The following is a 22284-nucleotide window of genomic DNA, read 5'->3' as shown; positions in this document are numbered from 1 at the left end:
GCCTAGAGTGGTACACACATGGTTACATTTATCCTCCCAACAGCCCTATGAGGAAAGTTATGCTGAGAAAGAACTGACTGTCTCAGACTCACCCAGTGAGTTTCGTGGCTCAATGGGGATTTGACAAGGGTGCAGCTAGGGGAGCAGGAGCCCATGTTCACTCCTCTCTCCAGCGGCCCCTGGAATGAGGGAGGTAATGAAGAAGATAAAGAGGGGTGGCCCGGGTTCTTTGAACCCTCCTGCTCAATTATAGCTACACCCCTGGGATTTGAACTTGGATTTCATCAGTCTAGTCCAGCACTCTAACCACTATACCACTCTGGCTCAGAATTCTTTCTTCTTGTTGTTATTTATTATTAATAGTATTCATTTTTGAAATAATCAGGCAGACAGAGCTATCCTGGTGACTTCAGGAAGCATTTACTCTCCACAGAAACAACCTTTTGTACTTGGTCTGTGCTGTACTTGTGGCTTGTACAGTTCTTTTTGTATGTATGTATGTGCTTGTGTTTTGATCCTGTCATGTTAGAAACAAATCTACACACTACTCTAGTCCTGTAAGCACAATAAAGCAACTGATGTTTCCCATCTCTTTCTAATGAGCAATTGAGATTTGTGTGTGTGTGCACACACAAATTGTATTTTGATCCCACTCGTTAGTGACAAATCTACACTTTGCCAGTTATTGCTAAGACACCCACCTAGTCTGGCTCCAACTCTGCAGCTGCCCACAATTGGCTCCGCCTCTCTCTACCTTTGGATCCACCCATCACATGCTCTGCCCAGCACTCCTCCATACATACACACACGGCTGGGGGAGTCAGTCATGTGATGTCTCTGGGGGCCCCCCAAGACAGTGGGCCCCCAGACAACTGTCTCCCCTTGCCCTATTATAGTTATGCCCCTGTCTTGAATCATAAAAGGATGTGGGGGGGGTACTTTAATTCTGAATGTACATTATTCATTGCTGATTACTTAATGTTTTTTACTGTTGGTCCTAATAACGGTAGTATCCATACAATGTTTTTATTTTGTTGTTCTAATAGACCAACATGGATGCAAACTTTTTATAAGCAGACCAATTCACTTCAAAGATGTATTTTTCTGGCCTTTTTCATTGAGTCGTGTATTATCTGCCTAAAGTCAAATTCTCTTGCAAGTTCACACTCTATAGAGAAAATAGCAATGTGGTTTAACTGTTCTTGTCCCATAGCAGAACGTCTGCAGTTTTTGATGAATGCTAACTTACTGAAAGTTATTTCAACTTCTGCTGCAGTCACTGGCAATGTGCAAAAAATTCCGTAGAGCTATGCATACTTCACTGAAAGTTGCAATGGCTTATTGTAAATCTCATTTAATAAGATAAATATGGGTAGTTCATACTCTTTTCCAAAAGTAGATTTGAAGGGTTTTTGTCCCCCCCCCCTGCTTTTTTTCAGATTCATTTCAGGGAAAGTTCTTAGAAGGCTCTGTAGGATACTTGTAAATTACACACTTACAAGTTTCTTTCAGTTCCTCAAGCTTCAGTGGTACATATTTTAGAACTGAATGGAATGTAAAACAAAAGTTATTGGTTGCTTTTAATCTGCAGACTCATTCACAGATGTTGTCCAATGTTGCATCAAAAAATTTCCTTCTGCATAAAGGGTCTGGATCATTGTCAGAGATGGTTAAACATGATTCCACAGCAGTGTCATCATGAAATTCTTTCCACTTCTTGCCTTTCTATGGTAAGTGTGGCAAAATTACCACACCTCCTTCTACAAGATATGCTTCCTGTTGAATTTTGGGCCACTGATATCTGCCAGGAAAGCTGCCTTTGATTCAAGATTCCCCTGGTTTGTAAAACCGTATTTCTGTCATCTAGGTCTTAAGACAGCATGTCCCATAGGGAAGCATGAATTCCTCCGTCTCTCACATGACAAGTCCTGGAATTAACTACCCACCAGCACATTCTCTATACAGCAGGCTAGCAACTCATGGTTCAGAATGTTGCTTGTTTTGATTGGCTTCAGCAAATCTCATAGTAGAGACCCCTATAGGTAGGACAAAACTGGCAATGACGCATTGGTATTATGCTTGAGGATACTTATATAATAAGTATTCACTTTTATTATATAAGTATTAACAAGGATTAACTCTTAGGGTACCCCCCACCCTGGGTACTAGGGTTGCAGTCTGTGCTGCCCTCCCCACAGCCCTCTGGCCCCCTGCTAAATGAACAAGAAAGGCACCTTTTAAAAGTGGTGATTCTCTTTATTTAACAGGAGGAGAGCAACTGGCCCTATCCCATCCCCAGCACAGCATCCCTCCAGTGGCTGTTGCTGGTGTCTATCTTATGTTTATTTTTCAGACTGTGAACCCTTTGTGGATAGGGAGCCATTTCATTTCATTTCATTTCATTTCATTTCATTTCATTTATTTATTTATTTATTTATTTATTTATTTATATCTATCTATCTATGTAAACTGCTCTGGGAACTTTTGTTGAAAAGTGGTACATAAATATTCATTGTATCGTATGCCCCCTTTCCCCTTCATGTTTGGGTCCTGTGAGCTATTGGCAGGGATGGGAACAGAAGCAGAACTCCCGGAGAGACAGAGAGGAAAAACACAAGGAGGCTTTACAGACAGGGCTGTTACCCCGAATCACCTTCAGAAGAGAGTGTGTGCATTCACATACCAGCCAAACTTACCCCAAAGTCCCTTCGAGATCCTTGGAAGCACTCCACATGAAAATCAGGCTTTGTCTTTGGGATTCTAGCTTATTGCGATGTATTTCCAGATTTTAAAAATGCTGGTTTTAAGCTATTTTTTCTGAAAATGCTGGAGCAAATAGGGAGAGGCACTGATTAGAATCATTAGCATGATAAGAGGGATACTTTCTTTAGAAATGCAGATATAGCTCTTTAGAAACCAACCCCCCCCAAATTGGCTAGAAGGAAAACACGGAGGCATGCGATGTGAACTTGCACCAAAACAAAACCTGAGAGCAGAGGGGAGGGGCTGCTTTCCTCAATACCATGAGTGTAATTCGAAGTGGTTTCTCTTAACATTTACCCCACAGCATGAAGCCATGTGCGAATAACTCCCAGGAAGATGAATGGCAAGGGAGCTATGGAACACAGGGGGCAGGAGGCCATATAGTTGAAGGAAGAGTAGGCAAGAAGAGAAGCAGGAACCTGAGGGAAAGATGGGTAATGGAGGCTGGAAAATAGTGCCATAACTAGTTCTTTCACTGCCAGGAGCACACTGCCACTGAAGTTCCAAGTTCTCAGATAGACCACTCCTCAGAAGCCACTGTGCAAAATTATCTGCTGCTCAGCTCAGAGTCACACCCACCATATTCATGGACTATGTATTTCACTGAATCAGGCTGCAAGGCATAAGGCTAATGAGAAGCTGCAACAATAATTATACTGCCTGGCCTGCTGCTGCCCTTACTTAACTTCTGAGCAAGCACCGCTGCTTAGATACACTTCTTCTGGGTACAATAGATGCCTAGGGACAAGAAAGGTCTGTGTGCGGGAAGGGATGAGGGGGAACCAGAGGCCCTAGGGAAGGAAGAGGACCCTGGAAACTGAGGCTGAGGAAAGGGGGCAGAAAGCAGTTGGCTGGTTAGATTAAGCCTGCGGAGTAGGGACCGGAGGGAAGAGGATCAAGAGGTTGAGGGAAACAGAAGTGGCAGAACTAGGAAGGAAGATGAGCCGGTGAGGAGAGGATCTGGGGAACAAATTCACACGGAACCTAGTTACAAAAAGGGTTGTACTTTGTGGAACTGAAGTTGGGGAGAGGAGCGACGGAGAAGTGAGACAGGAAGGCAGAGAGACTGAGTAAAGACCCCACAGTGACAGGAAGCTGAATTTCACATATTAATTTGAAATAAGCAGCCATTCCTAACCTTTATGCCACAGGAATGATTATTAATTTATTATATTATATTATATTATATTATATTATATTATATTATATTATATATTATATATTATATATTATTATTATTATTATTATTATTATACTTCCCCCAACACTGTCATGGTCTGACAGATTGCTCTTTTGCAGGAAAGAAGAGCACAGGTGTATTGCTATTCCACATTCCTCCTAGCGCTATACTTGCAATGGAAAGACTGAGGCTGGATACACCTGCCAGGCAGCTGCCTGCAACCTAAGTAAAAGAAAGAGAGAACTAGCACACTTGCAGGTGGGAGGGTGGAGTGGGGACCAAAAGACAGGTAAGGAGGTAGATCTGCAGAACTGGGCGTTTGTCGGTATTCCCTTACTCCTCCGCCATCTACTGGAAGTTCTCAATATGGCAGGGTGTCGGTAAATTTATGGATCAGCAGCGGCTGCTTGCTCCTGGAGGGCCAGTTGGAGAAGAAATGGAGATGTTCTCAACCCCAGAGGCATATCTAGTGTGGGGCAGGCAGAGCATGTGCCCCGGATGCCACTTGAAGGGTGGTGCCATTTAAAAAAAAAATGGCCACCAAAACCAAAATGTCCACCACACATGCTAAAATGGCCTCTGTGAGGCCCTAGGCCATGCCATGCCATGCCATGCCAGGCCTCACAGAGGACATTTGAGCATGTGTGGTGGCCATTTTGTTTTCAGCGGCCATTTTAAAAAAACAAAATTTATTTTAAAAATGGCCACTGCACATGCTCAAATGGTCCCTGTGAGGCCCTAGAGGCTAGCAGGGGGAGGGGGAACCTTTGCAGACCCCCCCATGGCTTTTTAGGAAGCCCCCCCGAAGGGGCTAAAGGTTAAAAAAATTAAATTTAATATAATATAAGTCACTGTACACATATTTAGTTTGGCACTATGTACAGAGAATCAGGGCTTGTGAATACTGAGCTGAAGCTTATGAGCTAGGATTGTATTCATTTGCTCTTACTTTGCTTCTTGTGATAAGTGAGTTAAATGTGATGTCTTAATAATATGGCTATTAATGGTGAGTTTGTCTTTGAATCAGTGTGAAATCCTTAGTATGAAGGCCCACTGGGAGTTTCTTGCTCTCTTTCTCTCATTTTAACTGTCTTTCTGAAATACTAGAATATATTCCAAGCGGTGACACAGTTTACTCTGCATATCCTTTAATTATTTTCAGAGTATCTGGGAAAAGCCAAATTCTCCATTTATTTTTAAAACGTATGTAATAGTGATACTACAATGCATAGTAGAGAATTAGACAGGAACTTCTGTTTAGTTTTCCAAGTATACCTCCACAGAGTATTTGGGTATTTCATGAGCCCCAGCATACTGAAATTTGTAGTTTTCCAGCATTTTTTGGTCTGGCTACGTCCACTGCTAAGTAGTTTTTAAAATATTAACAGATTAACGAGCTTGACTTGTATTTTTGAGCTGATATTATGGTAAAGTTATCTGAAAGTTGGGTGTCAGATGTTTGGACAGGGGGCGCAATTTCAGTGCTTGCCCTAGGCGCTGTTTTCCCAAGATACACCTCTGCTCAACCCAGAACCCTAAAGTGACCTATTTGCAACCTCTCTTGCCTTAGATGCCATGTCATTCATTTCGCCTCTAGACTGGCAAAAGGTTGTGGGTAGGGAGGGGCATCTGATTCTCAAAGGGCTGGATTTGTTGACCACTAAAAGATGTGCCTACAACAGAAGCCTAACGTAGCAAAATGTTGCACAGTTTGGGGCTGCAAAGCTTGTGCTGCTGTTGTGTCTGTCATTACTGTTCTGCTTTTAAAGCTACTGACCAATTAGAAGCAGATCCTGGGCTGTGAGAGGAAGAAACTCTCAAGGTGGCCTATAGTTAAAGAACAAACAAAATCAACTGCGTTAAAAAGCTTTAAAAAAAATAACTAAAAAGCTCACTATGTGATGGAAGTAAACTGTTATTCAGGATAAATCCACAGGTTAAAACAGGACCAACCAAAGCCTACCTGGGAAAGATGGGTTTTCAGGGCCCTTTTAAGTCTTTCAGAAGACAGCACCTGGTAGAGCATTCTGAGGCACAGCATTACCACTGAAAAAGCCCTGTCTCTGGTCACAACTATATGAATGTGTGGAATAATGAAAGGCCAGAGAGCAGGGCTTGAGATGCTATTCCTAAGGTCCATGCAGGTTCATATGGGCACAAGTGTCTTTCAAGCATGTTAGTCCCAGGCCATAGAGGGCTTTAAAGGCACTTTGAACTTGGCCCAGAAGTGTATGGATAACCCGTGAAGCACTGATTAGGTGCTGTGCTCATGAATTCTTGAGCTCTCATGAGCATCCTTGCAGCAGCATTCTGGATCCTCGGAAGCTTCTGAACAATCTTCAAAAGGCAGCTGCATGTAGAGCACATTACATTGCAGAACAGATTATCAGTATGATTGCTGATATTTTGATTGGCAGCTACATACGTACAACCTGGACAGCAGGGGGCATTGTGTGTGCCCTGACTCAGGGCAAAGATGTTTTTAAGCAGAATACTGGAAAGGTTAAACTAACAATTCTAACTCGTTTGTATTGTTGTGGGAAAGTAGATATCCTGCCCTTTTCTATAAATTAATTCTGGCATCTCTCTGACCAAGTAATCCAGGAGTTATTTTTTTGGTAATGCTTCCTGGATAGATTGCTATGAAATAGATTGAACACTTACTCAATTCTATTTGGCATTTCCTGGTAGACAGGGTGTTGTTCTCCCTGCTTGGATTCCTGAAAGCCAGGTGCTATGGCACAGAGAAGCTAGTTTGTCTCGGGGACACAAAGCACTGTCTGAAAAACTGACAAGAGGCTTTTGGCTCATTGTAAAGCAAATGTCTTGCCCTCACTGCCTAGGATTTGCCAACAAAGTAAAATGTTTTAGCTAGGTTAGCATGCAGGCATTGTGTTTCTTTTCTTACATGCCTTATATAGGAGCCTCATATTTCTGGATCCATCCATGACAATTTTATGTTCCGAGATTTTTCTGTATCCCACATAGACAATACGGTGCTCCATGCACAGTAGCATACAGTACTTATCTTGAAAATTACACATTCACTCTCCCACCACTAGCCACCTAATCGCACAGCAGGGAAATGACTTGACTAGCAAGCGAGAGGTTGACGGTTCGAATCCCCGCTGGTATGTTTCCCCAGAATATGGGAAACACCTATATTGGGCAGCAGCATTATAGGAAGATGCTAAAAGGCATCATCTCATATTGAGCGGGAGATGGCAATGGCAAACCCCTCCTGTATTCTACCAAAGGCAACCACAGGGCTCTGTGGGCGCCAGGAGTCGACACCGACTCAACAGCACAACTTTACTTTTACTCCCACCACTGCTGGCCTGTAGGGGCGCCACTGTCCTCCCCCAACCCTGTCATTTCTAATGCCTCTTCTCATTCATGTTGGCCTCCTCAAAGCTGGCCAGTCCACTGAACAACTGAAAGGGTTGTCTCAGCTGCTGAGAAGCCAGAGCCCCAACTCTCCCACTACTGAAACTCCAAGGCCTAGTTCACATAAATGTTAGAGGAGGTAGGAACGCTGACTGACATCCAGACTTAGTGATTCAATAGTACTACTCAGGAGCAGTGTTCCCTCTAAGGCAAGTGCCCGCGCTCACAAGTGTTGTTAATGTCTGCTCAGTTAATTTTAGATCTCGTTCAGGTTGAATCAGAAAAGCCCTACTCTGAATGCACGTGCACACTAGGGATGTGCCTGGAACCGGTGGGGGCTGGTTTGACAGTGGGGGGGTGTGGCTTTAAAGGTGGGGGAGGATGCACTTACACACACACCCATCGCGTTTCCCCCACCATCACTTGTCTCTGTAAAACCCTGTCAGGGCGGCAGTGTACCTTGTAGCTGCAGCTGCACGCATTGCGCTCGTGCGCACGCACGCACACACACACACCAGGTGCATGCGTGCAATGTGCCCAGTTGCAGCTACTACTTCTGGATAATGTCGGAGCAGGGCGGAAGGGAGGTGCACTGCCACCCCGACAGGCTTTTAGGGAGAAGTGCGCTGGTGGGGGAGACGCATCCCCCACCCTTAAAGACACTCCCCCCCCCCGTCGAACCCTCGAGCCGGGCAAGGTTCGAACTGAACCTGTTTGTGTACATCCCTAGTGCACACACACACTGCCTTGATATTGCCACCCAGAACAAAATTCATTCTGCACACAGAATGTGTGTGTGGGGGGGGAATGAGAGAACGTTGCTCTAAAGATCTACCTAATTTTCAGTAAAAATGACTACTCATAAGTAATTCAGTCTGCATGTCAGCCAATGTTTTTGTTCCATATGGTTTCAGAATACAGACAGGGAAAATTGCATGATTTAATGTTTCTCCATATTTTAAAAACACACAAACCCTCCCACAAAAATGTCAGAAAAGAGAGGTTCATCCTGCTTTCTGGCCAGGAGTTCAAATGGAGGGAAAGTTTGAGAAGTGTGTTTTTTTCGGGGGTGGGGGGTGTTGAGTGGGGAGAAAATACACTTTTTCCGGGAAGATACAAGTTGTTTGGTTTGGCTGGGAGGGATTAAGTAAAACAAAGAGAGAACTCTTCAATCAAACACTTGCGGGTGGGATCTCACCCCTGCTTCTTGACATGCTAGTTTCCTTTGTGCAAGGGGGTTTCTTTTATGGTGCAACATTCAGTCATGCAGACCCCCATCTCAAGGGATACAATCCAGGAACATGGGATACACAGAGGTCAGTACTGACCTTGACATTTTTGTAAGGTAAACTCCTGGTGCCCACAGAGCCCTGTGGTAGAACACAGGAGGGGTTTAGCATTGCCTCCTCCCACGCAGTGTGAGATGATGCCTTTCAGCATCTTCCGTGGCTGCCCAATATAGTTCCAGCGGGGATTCGAACCGGCAACCTTCTGCTTGTTAGTCAAGCATTTCCCTGCTGCGCCACTTAAGGTGGGTGACATTTTTGTAACTGAAGTCAACACAAGGTCCAGTTTAAACATGAAACCTCCCACAGTCCAATCTCCAAGTCCCCCGTGGAGTCACTATTAATGCTGCCCTCCAAGGAGAGGTCAGTGTTACCACATTAACGATGAAAATCTGGTTATGTATAATTAAATTTTGGCTACATTTGGCTTTCCCCCCCATTGACCTTGCTCCTTTAGTATTAATTGATAGTTTTGCATCTAAATGGAAAACAGCGATAAAAATGAAGCTGCAACACCTTGGTAGTTCCTAGCAGGAAGAACTCATTGGGTGGGGATTTGAGCAGGCAATCCAGTTTATTAAACAATGGCTTCTAGATATAGAGATGCAAGAGGAGTGTGCTCAGCTGACAAGAGGAATGTATATAGGTCCCCAGAGTTTCAACCTTAAATCTGCCAGTTATTTAGATCAGGCTTCCCCAACCTGCAGCCCTCCAGATGTTGATGAACTACAACTCCCAGCATCCCTAGCCACTGTGGCTGGGGATGCTGGGAATTGTAGTTCAGCAACATCTGGAGGGCTGCAGATTGGAGAAGCCTGATTTAGACCATACACTCCTACCCAAATTCAGGAGAGCACTGACCCTTGCACGTTTAAATGTTCTTCCTACTGCAGTCTTGGAGGGAAAATATGAACGACTACCTTATGCATTGTGCTGTTGTCCCTGCAGCTCAGAGGACATAGAGACAACTGCCCATGTAATCCTCTGTCAGTTTTATAGGGACACACCAATTTGTCCTGGCCACACCGATCATTTTTATTTAGAGTACCTGCTGTCCAATTTTAAACCTGTAATTTCTATTAATGTAGCCAAGTTTTGCTTTATTGTTTGCAAATTTCATAACATTTGTACTGCTAATTCGCAAAGCTTGAATGTAAATGTAATATATAAATTGTAATTGGCTGATCTATGACCGTAATCGACTTTATCTATCTATCGAACCTCCCACAGCAAGAGTCACAGAAAAGCCCCCTCCTGGATAGGCTCACCAGACAACTGGGGTTGTATTTAAGAAGTTGTTACCCTCAGGGGCAAAGAATACCAGGGTTCTTGTTGTGAAAAGCAGGATGGGGAGGCTGCAATTTTGAGTATAAAGTAGCAGGGAAGGAGGGAATGCTCCACACTTTCCCGGCTTGCTGCTTTTCTGATCTACAGAAAACAGCTCCCTCCCCCCCCTCCCCCAGCTGCTCTCTCCCTCACCCCACAGCAGGATTTCAAATGTATGCTTACCTTTGTTTGCAAACATATATTTCAGAATCTGCAAGGGAAAACATTGTGAGGGGAGAGGAAGTGGTGGGCAGATTTGAGCTCCCATCCTCCCAGATCTCCATTCAAAAAAAAATCTTAGCTTCCCAAAGCTACTTTTCTTTACAAAAATGAGTCCTTTGGGCTTGTATCACCACATATATTGTGTATTACAATGCATATAAAGTACAACCCACTTGTAGTTTACTCCTTGGGTATGCAATGTTTGCATATCAGCATTCTGGCCCAGATCAGTTACTCTAGCATGTGGCTGCTGCTCACATATTATACTTATTATTTTGTATCCCACCTTTCCCTTCCAAAAATGGCCAAGGAGGCTAAACCATATGGGTGGCCACATAGGCAAGAACATTTGATCTATGACACCCACTGCATGACAGCCTAAGGTCTTTTTGACAGCACCTGGGAAGCCCCAAGTGCTAATTCTGCTGCTCTTAAAGCAGAACTTCATTTTTTACTCCACACAAATATGATAATCAGAGACAGAAAAATGCTGGTTCTCCTCTAGAATTTGGTGTCTAAAACAAACTCAAAAGCAGCTTGAGGTATTTTGGAGCCTGAGGCAGAAACTCCCATTGGTCTCCCACTGTACTCAACTCCCACTGATTCAGAACTGGAATACCCATGCAAGCAGAATGAGATGGTTGCATGGACCACAATGCTCCAGGCGTTTTCCAGGTTCTCACCCCTACATGAAAAACTCCCTGCAAGTGGAGAAATAGCATAACAGAGATTCTAAGCTTGCTCCTTCTCCCTGATGTGCTAGTTAAAACAAACCCTGCAGGGAAGTGTTGTTTTACATGTGGGAGCATTTTAAAACAACACCCCTTATCTGCAGTCTGAAATGGTACCTTCCACTACTGCCTTATTCAGCTGCATGTGTGCACTAGGCCAGGACAGGATACAATATATCAGGAAGTTTTCCTGCACAGTCATCACTGAAATGAGTAGGAGCAGCATTTATATTCTAAATATTATTATATTTTGGGAGCTGCAGGATTTAATAGATTAATCAACTAAATCTTTAGTTGATTAATTGATGGGGGCCACAGAACACATTTATTTTATGGAGTTATATTGATTCTGGTGTGTTACTGTAGTAGGAAATGAAAAAGAAAATGATCTTCCTTTCTAACAATGAGTGGTAACTTTTTATTAAAAATGTTAATTTATCTCAAAAAGGTATCCACATGGCAGGTATGGTAATACACAAAAATTTAAACTGAATCAATGGATTTAATAAGTAAAAGGTAGACTAATCAACTAAAGTTCTTCCATTGACAGCTTGAGTAATTTAAATGCCAGGCTACCACACTGAAACATGTCAAATACTAACAAAGGAGAGTACTTTTGAGCATGAACAAAGTATTCTTCGCAAGCTCTCACACCCAGGGATGGTCAGAGGGTTTTCTTCCAGTCAGGTCTGAGCTCCAGAATCTCTTAATTTTAGGGATTAAGTACTGGGCATGGTGACAGGAAAGTGTAGGAGGCAGTAATGATTTGAGGGATGCAGTGGTGTTCCTCAATGTAGGCACCCATATTATGCCCCCTCCATTCCAACCCATCACTCTATCATGCCTCAGTTGCCCATCATGTTTATTTCTTGGCCTGGCTATTGCAGAGAGGGGTTTATCTATGTGCTCACCCTAATGTGCCCCATCTTTCCAGCCTAGCAAAAAAAAGGGGGGGGTTGTGTGTTTGTGTGTGAAAAATGTAGGAGTAGGGGCTATGAGGCAGCCTCGGGCCCACTGCTTGGAGGAAACAATGGTCCTCCAGTGACTAATGCTTGGGAGACTGGGGCAGTTAAGACTCCTTGGTCTGCTCCATTGGGGAGGAAAGAAATTGAACTAATGGGCTTATGTCATACTCAAACAGGACAGTGGCTTCCAAACTGCGTTCTGGGGTTCCCCAATGAGAAAACGAGCAGTGGCAGACAAGCTTCTGCAGAAGGGAGATGCCCACCACCACCAGTCCTACGCTAGACTGTACTGCTTGGGTGTCTTTTGGGGCACACTCTGCGCACATGAACTGCATGTGTGACATAGAAGGCCTCCCAGAATCTCTGAAGTGGTTCCAAGGCAGACAAGTCCATGTGGAAAGGGTTCCCTGAATGTAAGCCGTTTGGAAACAGAGGAATGGGGCAATTGCTGTGAGGGACACATTATCCTAAGGACGAATTTTTATTACGGCATGTAGAAGACAAAACAGACCCCGCTAGGGTCAAGTTCTGTACAAATATACAGAAGCTGGGTTTTGATTGTGGGGGAAAGGGGGAGCAACCAGCCCTGACAAGCTGTGCCTCCCCAACCCGTTCAGTTCATCTTGATCAGGATCTGTTCAGAGAAGAGCTTTTTCAGCTGGGCCACCTCAGCTGAAAGTGAGGCTAGCTGGCTCCGCAGGGTGCTGTTTTCTGTCTGGTACCCAGGCCCCTGGAGGGCCGGCAGCTGGGCCCCTGGGGCCTCCGTTTCGCAACCACCATCAAACGCCATCGTGCTGACAGGGGCTCCTCCATTCCTCAGCTCTTCCCGTGCGGCCGGCCCTCTCCAGGTTCCTACTGGTGGGGACGGTGGGTAGTGTCCCGATGGCTCTCCGGCCATCTCCTCTGACCCCCCAGCCATTTTGAAACGCAGCTTGTGGGGCAGACCTTTGACGCTCTCCCCAGAGTCGTAACGGCCCACCCGGCTCAGATCAGCTCCATCCCCTGGAGTGTCTGGCACGAGGCACTGCCCATCGTATAGCATCCCTTCCTCAACCCTGTCACGCTCCTCGAAAAAGACAGGGCTCCCCATGCTGGAGCTGCCTGGGGTGGAGAACCCAGAGTCCTCGGAGCTGGTGCCAGGCTCGGGCCGGAAGGGGCAGGTGTAGCGCGGTGGGTCAGGAGCCACTGGGCAGTGCTGGGGTGCGGTGGCTGGCCGGTGGGACTCCGTGGTCAGAGTGACCACTGGCCGGGAAGGCTCGGCTGGGTCCCGAATTAAGCCAAAGCGGAATTTGAGGGCCAGGAGCTCCGCCTTGAGGCGGGCATTCTCTTCCAGCAGGGCCAGCACCCGCCCCTCCAGGGCCAGGTCACTGACGCGCCGCTTCTCCCGGGAGCGCTTGGCTGCCTCGTTGTTCTTCTTCCTCTTGTCCCAGTAGCCATCGTCCTTCCTCTCATCCGGGATGAATTCCCGCTTGCGCCGGGCTGCAGCTGAGGACCTGGCTGGCTCCCGTTGATGTGCCCCCGTGTTGCTGGCTGTCCTGAACAGGGAGTGGCTTAACAGGCCATTGGCTGACAGCAGGGAGACAGTCTCTTCAGCAAAGCAGGACACCGCTGTGCGCAGCTCACATACATTTGGGGAAGATGGAGCGGGCTGTGGAAGCTCCGAGAGAGGCTGGGCGGGAGGATTCCCCAGAGGCAGGTCCATCTTCCCAGTGGCTGTCTGGTGGAGAGGAAGGAGAGCAAGTTAGTGCGTGCTTCTCAGGTCAGTGTGCCTGACTGGGAAACAAGAACTGGGACAACAGGAAAGGAGGCAGTAGAGCACCCATGAATGGATGTGCATGAGAGTGAGGGCACGACTATGTGGCTAGCCTGCCATCTAGTGGCCAAGCAGTTACAGGTCACATTGGTTATTCTTGAAGCAGCAATGTCCCTCTTCCGTCTGCCTCTGCCAGCATTCAGTCCCGCACACTGTGGGTATTGCCAGGTTGCCAACCATCTATGTACAACTACATAATGCCACACTCCCATTATAGATGCACAGAGTTCCTTGCAGTCCATCTGCAGGATTCCTGCACACGGACTTCAAGCAAGAGAGAACATTTGCCAAGAGGTTTGCTTTCTTCCAATACACCCACGTCTACAGGACGCAGAGCCAAAAGGGCTGAAAATGTTAATGTTATTAGTCATTGCCACAGCTCTTTTTAGCTACTGACTCCATACTTATTTATCCTCACAACAATCCTACAATTAGATGGGCTACTATTTATGACTCATTTTACAGGTGGGCACTCTTGGATCTCGTGGGAGATCCAAGAGTGACATGCCCTATCCACATATCATGTTCAGCGTAAAATCAGTGTGCAGTATGCACAGGTATCCACACGTTATGCTGAACACAAGTACAGCAGTACACTTCCTATCTGTACCATGCGTTTGAGGGGCCTGTACCCAGGTTTACTTTTTAAATGAACACAGGTACAGTCATTCACACAAAAACATGTACAAGGGTACAGGCCTCTGTACCCTTGTACAGCGTAATATCTGAATAGTGCTTTGATTAAGCAGGGGCTCAAACCTAGATCTCCTATGTAGGCAAAAGACTTGACGATACATTACTTTGCTTAGTGGCTAAATAGCTTCGTGGCTAAAAGACCAGATAAATGCCAAGTATTACTGCTACTGTTAAAGCACACTAGGGGCAGCAGCTGAGGTCAATGATTAATCCCAAGACTTGTTACTTGAGACAAGACTTCATTGTTCATAGAACAAGTAAATAATAAGTATTACTTCACTGTTTATACAGCACCCAGAAGTGTCTTGGTACACTTCAGGGTGCAAAATTCACCTGGAAAACAAGACGTTTTCTCCAACTGCAAACAATTCAGTTGTGAGCCAGTCTGCCCAGGTTTCTGGCTACCTCATCCTTCTCAGTGTATTCTGAAGTCCACTGACTGCTTGGGTGGCCAACCTTTCCTCTGGCATTTTCTTCAGACAGGCAGAAATCTAACCGGTAGAGTTTTCCCTATCACTTCATTATGCCAGGAAAAGCTTTACCAGCTTATGCAAGTGTGCAGTACCCATTTCCGACTCTCCTGCAGTGTTAGATTTAGTTCAGCAGATTCACCAGGAAAAATAGTTCACTAGTAGACATGCAATGGCTATTGATACAAAACCAAGCATTTTGAGAGGGAATGGGTGCTGACAAAAGCTCATAGCAAGAGCAGCTGCAGCTTTCTAGCTATCAATCTGTACTGCTGTTTGAAGGGAAATTTATTGATTTATTTTTGACCTTTTATACCCCGCTCTTCCTCCAAGGAGCCCAGAGTGGTGTACTACATACTTGTTTCTCCTCACAACAACCCTGTGAAGTAGGTTAGGCTGAGAGAGAAGTGACTGGCCCAGAGTCACCCAGCAAGTGTCATGGCTGAATGGGGATTTGAACTCGGGTCTCCCCGGTCCTAGTCCAGCACTCTAACCACTATACCACGTCAACTAGGTCCCACCTTATTACATTTTATCCCACCATTCCTCCATGGTCACTCTACCCCCGCCCCCGTCTCAGTTTTATCCCCATGATGACCACCTCATTAGGAAGTGTAGGCTGAAACAGAGTGACTGGCCCAAAGTTACCCAGTCAGCTTTATGGCTGGAGGTGGATTTGGTCTTCCCTGATGAAGACCAACACTCTATCCTGACACCACCTGACCTGAGTATATACCACACACACCAGGAAAAACATGGCAGAGCGAGGAGCAGTCCCACCATGAATCCCAGCAGTTTTACATTGAGATCAGTCCCCACTCCAGGGCAATGGGGATGGGAACCAAGATCTCTCTCCAGCCTCTCCTCAGTGCTGGCTTAAATCTCCTCCTGGGCTGTGGGAGTGAGCCAGTGACCTCAAATCACTTCTCCCTCCTGCCTCTGTTCTGGGCAATGCTGTAACTAGGTCACTCCCTCCTAACAGTGCCCCTCCCACCACCAGACCTCCTGTTACTCTATTTGCTGGGAACATTCCAGTCCAGGGACAGGACTGGATGTGCTGCTGCACAAAGGGAGGCAGGCTGGAAAACAGCACCGCTCATTTACGCATCCTCCCACTACCTACATACAAACACGCCCCTACTACTACTACTACTACTAAGATGCCAAACTGGCTACTCCCCGGGCTTGTTGCACTGTCTCCCCCCCCCCACTTGTTACACACACACACACACACACACACAGCTATAAGCACACTCTTTAGTTATGCAAAATGCCCCCCCCCTTTCTAGGCATTCATTTTGACAGCTGCTGGCCTTTGTCCTGGCTGGCTATACCAGATTAAAAGTATGTGTGTCACACCTATGGTGGGGAAGGGACTGAGACTGAGATCAGTGGGGGGGGGGAGAGGAGCACTTTTGAGCCTGATGATGACGACGAAGAGAGAAAGCAAACATCAAACCAAGCCTGGTTTTCCAGGTTGCTTTCCTGTTGTGTTTCAGATTAATACTTCTGCTCAATTTCAACAGCGATTTTTATCTAAGCAAATACTGCAAAGCCAGTGGCCATCAAGCGTTTTCTTACCCGCAAGGAAATCAGTTCTGTAAAAGGCTGCTCTGAAAGCTCTTGTCACTGGGGGGAACCGAGAGTGCAAAATGGTTTCATTGGACTCCCTGTAGTTCTAAAAAAACCACACTTGGCACTATATCAAGTTTTCATAGTTTCAGAGCAAAAACAATACTGCCCTGTCTTCCTATTCTAGGGGTCTCACACACCTAGCAGAGCAACTGCACTACCATCATATACTTGCATATACATCATTTCACTTGCAATAGGTTTTTATCCTACCTTTAGGCACAATGCCTCACGTAGTCCTAATAATCTCACTCAGGTATGTACAGGACCCTAAAAATATGCATTACGGACCTCATTACATGCACGACTGACTCTCATCCTCAGCCACAGGGCCATGCAAGAACAAGAGAACTTGCTGCACCAGCACCATGTAATTCAAGAGGTATATCCCAAAATGAATCCTTTGCAATCTTGTTGGGTATATCAAGGCACACCTGGCACTGTTTCATTTGCAGTTCCTATTATTCAAAAAAAACCCTTGAAATCACTTGGTTGCTTGTGCGGTCACAACCTGTCACACCATGCCTACAATCTTCCATTAAACTAACACTCTCCAAAGCCCAAACTATTCCAACTACATAGGATGTCCCAGTGCCTTAGAGTTACCAGATCCACATTTCCAAAATGAGAATCACTTTAAAACTATGTTGGAAACAAGGGGCTTGCATTATCCCCCACCCCACCCCACCCCGCCCCGCCAGCACTATGTTTGAAGCAGAGGCACTAGACGAGTACCTCTTCCAGAAAACCCTTAGATTTTAACAACAAACTATGTGGCAGGGCTGAAGTCTGCCTCCAAGTCATCACATTGGAGGAGGACTTCAGTGAGTCCCGTCATCATCCTTCCCAAATGGCAGGTGGGAGCAGCGATTCAGCGAACGGTAGCTGGCTATTCAGGAAGTGCACTCTGCGCGTGCTCAGAAGCACCCTCCGCACCAAAAACGGACACTGAGCGCGGGGTTAGGGGGTGCTCCCATCCGATTCCAGGCTAGCGCTACGGAAGGAGACGCTCAGAAAGTAACCCACCTGCGTGCTCTTATACGGGGAAAGAAACACACATATACCAAGCGCTGGGGAAGGAGTGAGGCAGGGGGCGCCCCTCAAGCAAGCCCAGCAGGGCCGCCTCCCTCCTGTTCTTTGTCTCCGAGAGAGACTACCCCCCCTCCCTCTCCTGCGAGACCTTGCCGCCGCCGCCCTCCTCTCCCACCCTGACCCCAGGCTCACCTCGCCGCAAGTGGGTGGGCGCGAGGGCGGAATGCGGGCCCAGTCGAAGAGAGCGCTCGAGGGGCCTCCCCGGGCCGTTCCTGCAGCCCCGCAGCCCGTCCGCCTTCCCGCTCGGCCTGCTCTCCCGGCTCGGCTGGATGGCTTTCCACGCCGCCGCCGCCGCCGCCGCCGCCTCCAACGCACAGGAGCTGCTGCACCAGCAGCAACCGCTCCGTCCGTCCGCGGCTGGCGCCTCCCCGCAGCGCTCCAGGCCCGCCCTCGCCCGGACCCGGTTCAGCCGAGGACGCTGCCTTACCCGAGTTAACCCCAGCCGGCCAAGCAGGCGAAGCGAGCATCGACGTCAGCCTTGCCCAGGCAAGGCGGGCAACGCCATTAAGGATGCGCTGTGGTTTTATTAAAGTGCCTGCTGCTGCTGCTGCTGCTTTGCAGGGTAAAGCATCGAACGGCGGGTCCCTGCCCCGAAGAGTTTACATAACGAAAAGGAGGAAGTGCGGTAAACAGAAGAGAAGAACTGGCGTTCAGGGACACAGACTTAGTTTCAGTAAAAGTTGAGGGCGTCAGCAGCAAAGGGCCAAGAAATACACACACCCCCACACACCCAGGCCAGCTTGGCTTGCCCCTCTGTCCTTGAGGTTTGCAGAAATCAGCGGGTGAAGCTTTTAATGGTATTGTTATCGTCTGTGCATTACTGTAGATCAAATCTTTGTTATAAAGGATAGATGCGCAGGGCAGAGGCCGGTTTGAAAGGTGGTTGCCCTGAAGCCGGGGTTAAATTTGCACCCAGTTCTACTGGAGCAGCTGGTGCATATCCTCCTAATGGAATATTATGGGCAACCTTTGACTCTGCGTATACGGAGCCACTTGGCTAGGGAGTCAGAATTGCCTCGATCCCATAATCATGATTACACAAGCTCTATACTATGTGGATCTTTACACAGAAGTAAATTCCACTTATTTCTATGGGCTTTCTCTTGTGCATGTGGTGAGGATGGTGGCCTTACTTTCTATTGTTCTCATTGGGACTTCCTTCAAAGTCACAGGATTGGGCTCTCAACTATGCCTAGAATTGTCTGGCAGCTTGATCGCATGCTGCACTACGGCGGGCTCCATTCTTGTGCAAGCAGAGTTGGTATCTTGCATCCTCCAGCCCACCAAGCTTCAGTTGGGCTCAAGGTGCTTTAGTGCTTAAGGCATAAAATCCAAATGGTATCTTTATTTTATTCACTCATTCATTCATCACATTTATATACCGCCTAAACCTTCATCTCGGGGCGGTTAACATAAAACAATTAAAACACATATAAAAAGTTAAAACAATTCAACAGGCTGGTTGCTGTACCCGTTGTCATTAGTTTAGTCTTCTTTACATTTAGTCTGTTAAATACCTCCCCCATCTTATCTGTGAAGCCTTTGGCCCAGCTCTTTAGCCTCTCTGCTCTGTTGTAACTAAGCTTAAGCATGTGTAGTGTACATGAAATAATTTTTTGTTTTTGCTCTTCCTCCAAGGAGCCCAGAGAGCGGTGTACTACATACTTACGTTTCTCCTCACAACAACCCTGTGAAGTAAGTTAGGCTGAGAGAGAAGTGACTGGCCCAGAGTCACCCAGCAAGTGTCATGGCTGAATGGGGATTTGGACTCGGGTCTTCCTCAATCCTAGTCCAGCACTCTAACCACTACACCACGCTGTCTTATTCTTCCCCAGTTTATCCTTGCCTTCACTTTACTGAGTTTTCTCCCTTGTGCTGACTTCAGATTGTGAGCCCCCAGGGCAGGGACCTCTCTTCTAATTCTTTGTAACGTACCATGTACAGATGATGCTATGGACATAATAAATAAAAACTCACTGGGAAGCTTTGTGCAACAGGCATCACTGAAATGATGCACCACTTTACTCTTGTGCGACTCCAGTGGCACTTTTGGAGAAGAACTCCCCAGGTCCCAGCCCTAAGGACCTTACAATCTACATTTAGATGTGGGGGGAAGATAAAAGAGCAGGGAAGGGAGAGAGATAAGGGAAACAACATGGCATGAATGTCAGCAAATGCAGTTATACATTATTATTATTTTATTATTTAAAATATGGATACCCCTTCCCTCCAGTACACTACTGCTCAGGACAGCTCAAAACAATAAAATAGATACAGTATACAATAAAAGCAATAAATTTAACCAAATTAAGCAAACAAGTTAAAAGACTGGTTAAAAACCACAATCAGTATGGAATTTCAAATTAAAAATTTTCAAAGCTAAAAATTGATTATTATAAAAACTAAGGAACCTACCAGATATACGCAACATGGATCTGCATACATTTAAAAGCCTCTTTTTAAAAATGTGTTTTTAGTTGCTGTTTTAAAAACACTAAGAGAGTGAGCATAGCGAAGCTCTTCAGGGAGGACATTCCAAAGCCGAGGGGCCACAACCGAAAAGGTCCTGTCTCTAGTCCCCGCCAACTGGATCTCTGTTAGTGGTAGGGCCATTCTGTAGGCTTCTTTTCATTTGGGGATGAGGAGTGAGGCTTCACAAAAGAGCTGGGATCTGGAGGTAGGGAGAAGGGTGATGCCCACAGAGATATTTTTGGGAGGGAGTTCTGGTTGTAAGGGGCAGTAGCAAGGGAGAACGCAAACAAAGCATTTTAAGAGAGCAGCATTGTTATTTGCCACCATAGCCTCTACTCTGTGTGGCCCCTTTCTTTGCACTGTTGCTCAGCTGGGGACTCTGCTTTTCTGTAGGGAAGGTCATGTGTTTGGAGGACCAGGTTCCATTTTGTGACAAAGAGAATGTCTATGATGAGCAGCTGGCAACAAAGGTGTAAGGGGAAGTGAGTGAGTGTGTGTGTGTGTGTGTGTGTGTGTGTGTGCTGTCTGCCCATGCATTTGTGTTTTGAGTTCAAACATTCATGGGCGGAAGTGCAGTGGGGGATTCTGGCAGGCACTATGGGCAGGATGCTAACATTGCCTCTTCCATGCCATACTCACTTTTGCAGAATAATGCACTCTGCTCCATGATGGTCCCAGAGAATATTCCTTCCTCAGTATTGCGCTAGCACATACAGGTGAAACTCGGAAAATTAGAATATCGTGCAAAAGTCCATTAATTTCAGTAATGCAAATTAAAAGGTGAAACTGATATATGAGACAGACGCATTACATGCAAAGCGAGATAAGTATAAGCATGCATATGTATTCAGTACTTGGTTTGGGCCCCTTTTGCAGCAATTACTGCCTCAATGCGGCGTGGCATGGATGCTATCAGCCTGTGGCACTGATGAGGTATTATGGAAGACCAGGATGCTTCATTAGCGGCCTTCAGCTCTTCTGCATTGTTTGGTCTCATGTCTCTCATCCTTCTCTTGGCAATGCCCCATAGATTCTCTATGGGGTCAGGTCAGGCGAGTTTGCTGGCCAATCAAGCACAGTACACTGTATACTTTTCAGAGGTCCGATATTGTTCTATTCTACAATCCTTGTCTTCTTGGTTCCATGTAATATTCTAATTTTCTGGGATTGTGGATTTGGGGTTTTCATGAGCTGTACGCCATGATCATCACAATTATAACAAATTAAGGCTTGACTTATCTCACTTTGCATGTAATGCGTCTGTCTCATATATCAGTTTCACCTTTTAATTTGCATTACCGAAATTAATGGACTTTTGCACGATATTCTAATTTTCCGAGTTCCACCTGTAGCTAGTGGTGTAGCATTCCCAGAGTGAGGAGAAGTCCAAGGGGCAGTGCTATCGGGTCGATTTACCTTTGGATAAGAATGCACTGGAAACGTCTGGTGTCTTTCATATTTGCCTTGTTTACAAATAAGCAAAGCCACTAGTCCTGCATCAAGAGAGCATCTGCACCCAAAGAGACTTCAGGTTCAGCCACAGCCAGCCCATATGATGATTTACCCTTCTAACCGTACCACCCTGCCAACCTTATCCCCTGAGTTTATGCATGCTTATGAAGTAATGCTTGCCCAGTCCCCTGCTCACTTGGCAAAGAGGCACCCTTTTAACGTGGTGATTCTCTTTATTTAGCAGGGGGAGAGTAACTGGCCCTCTCCACCCCCAGCACAGCATCTCTACAGTGGCTGTTGCTGGTGTCTGTCTTATGTTTCTTTTTAGATTGTGAGCCCTTTGGGGACAGGGAGCCATCTTATTTATTTGTTATTTCTCTGTGTAAACTGCCCTGAGCCATTTTTGGAAGGGCAGTATAGAAATCAATCAATCAATCAAATAAATAAATAAAATTAAATAAACGAAGTCCCAACCAGTAGACCATACTGTACTGCTAAGGAAGTGTGCATTGGATCACAGCCATCTTCTGTTCTTGAACCAGCAGAGGTTAGCAATTATTGTAATAATTCTAGAGCCAGGAACTGTAGCCAGCTCACTGACTTCTGTAATCAGTAAAGATTACACTTTTTAATATCCAAGCATATCTTTTAATGGTGCTATGCAAGGTCATGGATCAAGAGCAGTCTCAACTCAAATGACTTGAAAGTACTTCCATTAATAAGTAATCTTGTTCTACACAAAGCTATGAATCAGCTGTTTACCATTTTGGCTTTATGAAGAGATCTGCATACCTTAA

At 46.0% G+C, this 22284-nt stretch overlaps 1 protein-coding gene across 2 annotated transcripts; it reads right to left on the bottom strand.

The window, feature by feature from the left end:
- Positions 1–11299: 11299 nt before the first annotated feature.
- On the bottom strand, positions 11300–18134 carry LOC128347978 (uncharacterized). Of its 2 annotated transcripts, none has more exons than XM_053303387.1 (2): positions 17991–18134; positions 11300–13577 (listed from the first exon to the last, which is right to left on the bottom strand). In XM_053303387.1, the coding sequence occupies exon 2, from the start codon at positions 13560–13562 to the stop codon at positions 12474–12476; it is 1089 nt and encodes a 362-aa protein (XP_053159362.1). In that variant the 5' UTR covers positions 13563–13577; positions 17991–18134; the 3' UTR covers positions 11300–12473. The 2 variants fall into 2 exon arrangements, with proteins under 2 accessions (XP_053159362.1, XP_053159363.1); XM_053303388.1 differs by lacking the exon at positions 17991–18134 and adding an exon at positions 17696–17961.
- Positions 18135–22284: the final 4150 nt, after the last annotated feature.

This window comes from Hemicordylus capensis, chromosome 2, assembly GCF_027244095.1.
Source record: "Hemicordylus capensis ecotype Gifberg chromosome 2, rHemCap1.1.pri, whole genome shotgun sequence".
Taxonomy (NCBI): Eukaryota; Metazoa; Chordata; class Lepidosauria; order Squamata; family Cordylidae; genus Hemicordylus; species Hemicordylus capensis.
Note: the sequence above shows the minus strand (reverse complement) of the source record. Positions and strands in the feature narration are given on the sequence as shown.

Coding starts and splice junctions, on each gene's coding strand:
- LOC128347978 (XM_053303387.1), bottom strand. CDS start 13,562: ATGGACCTGCCTCTGGGGAATCCTCCCGCCCAGCCTCTCTCGGAGCTT.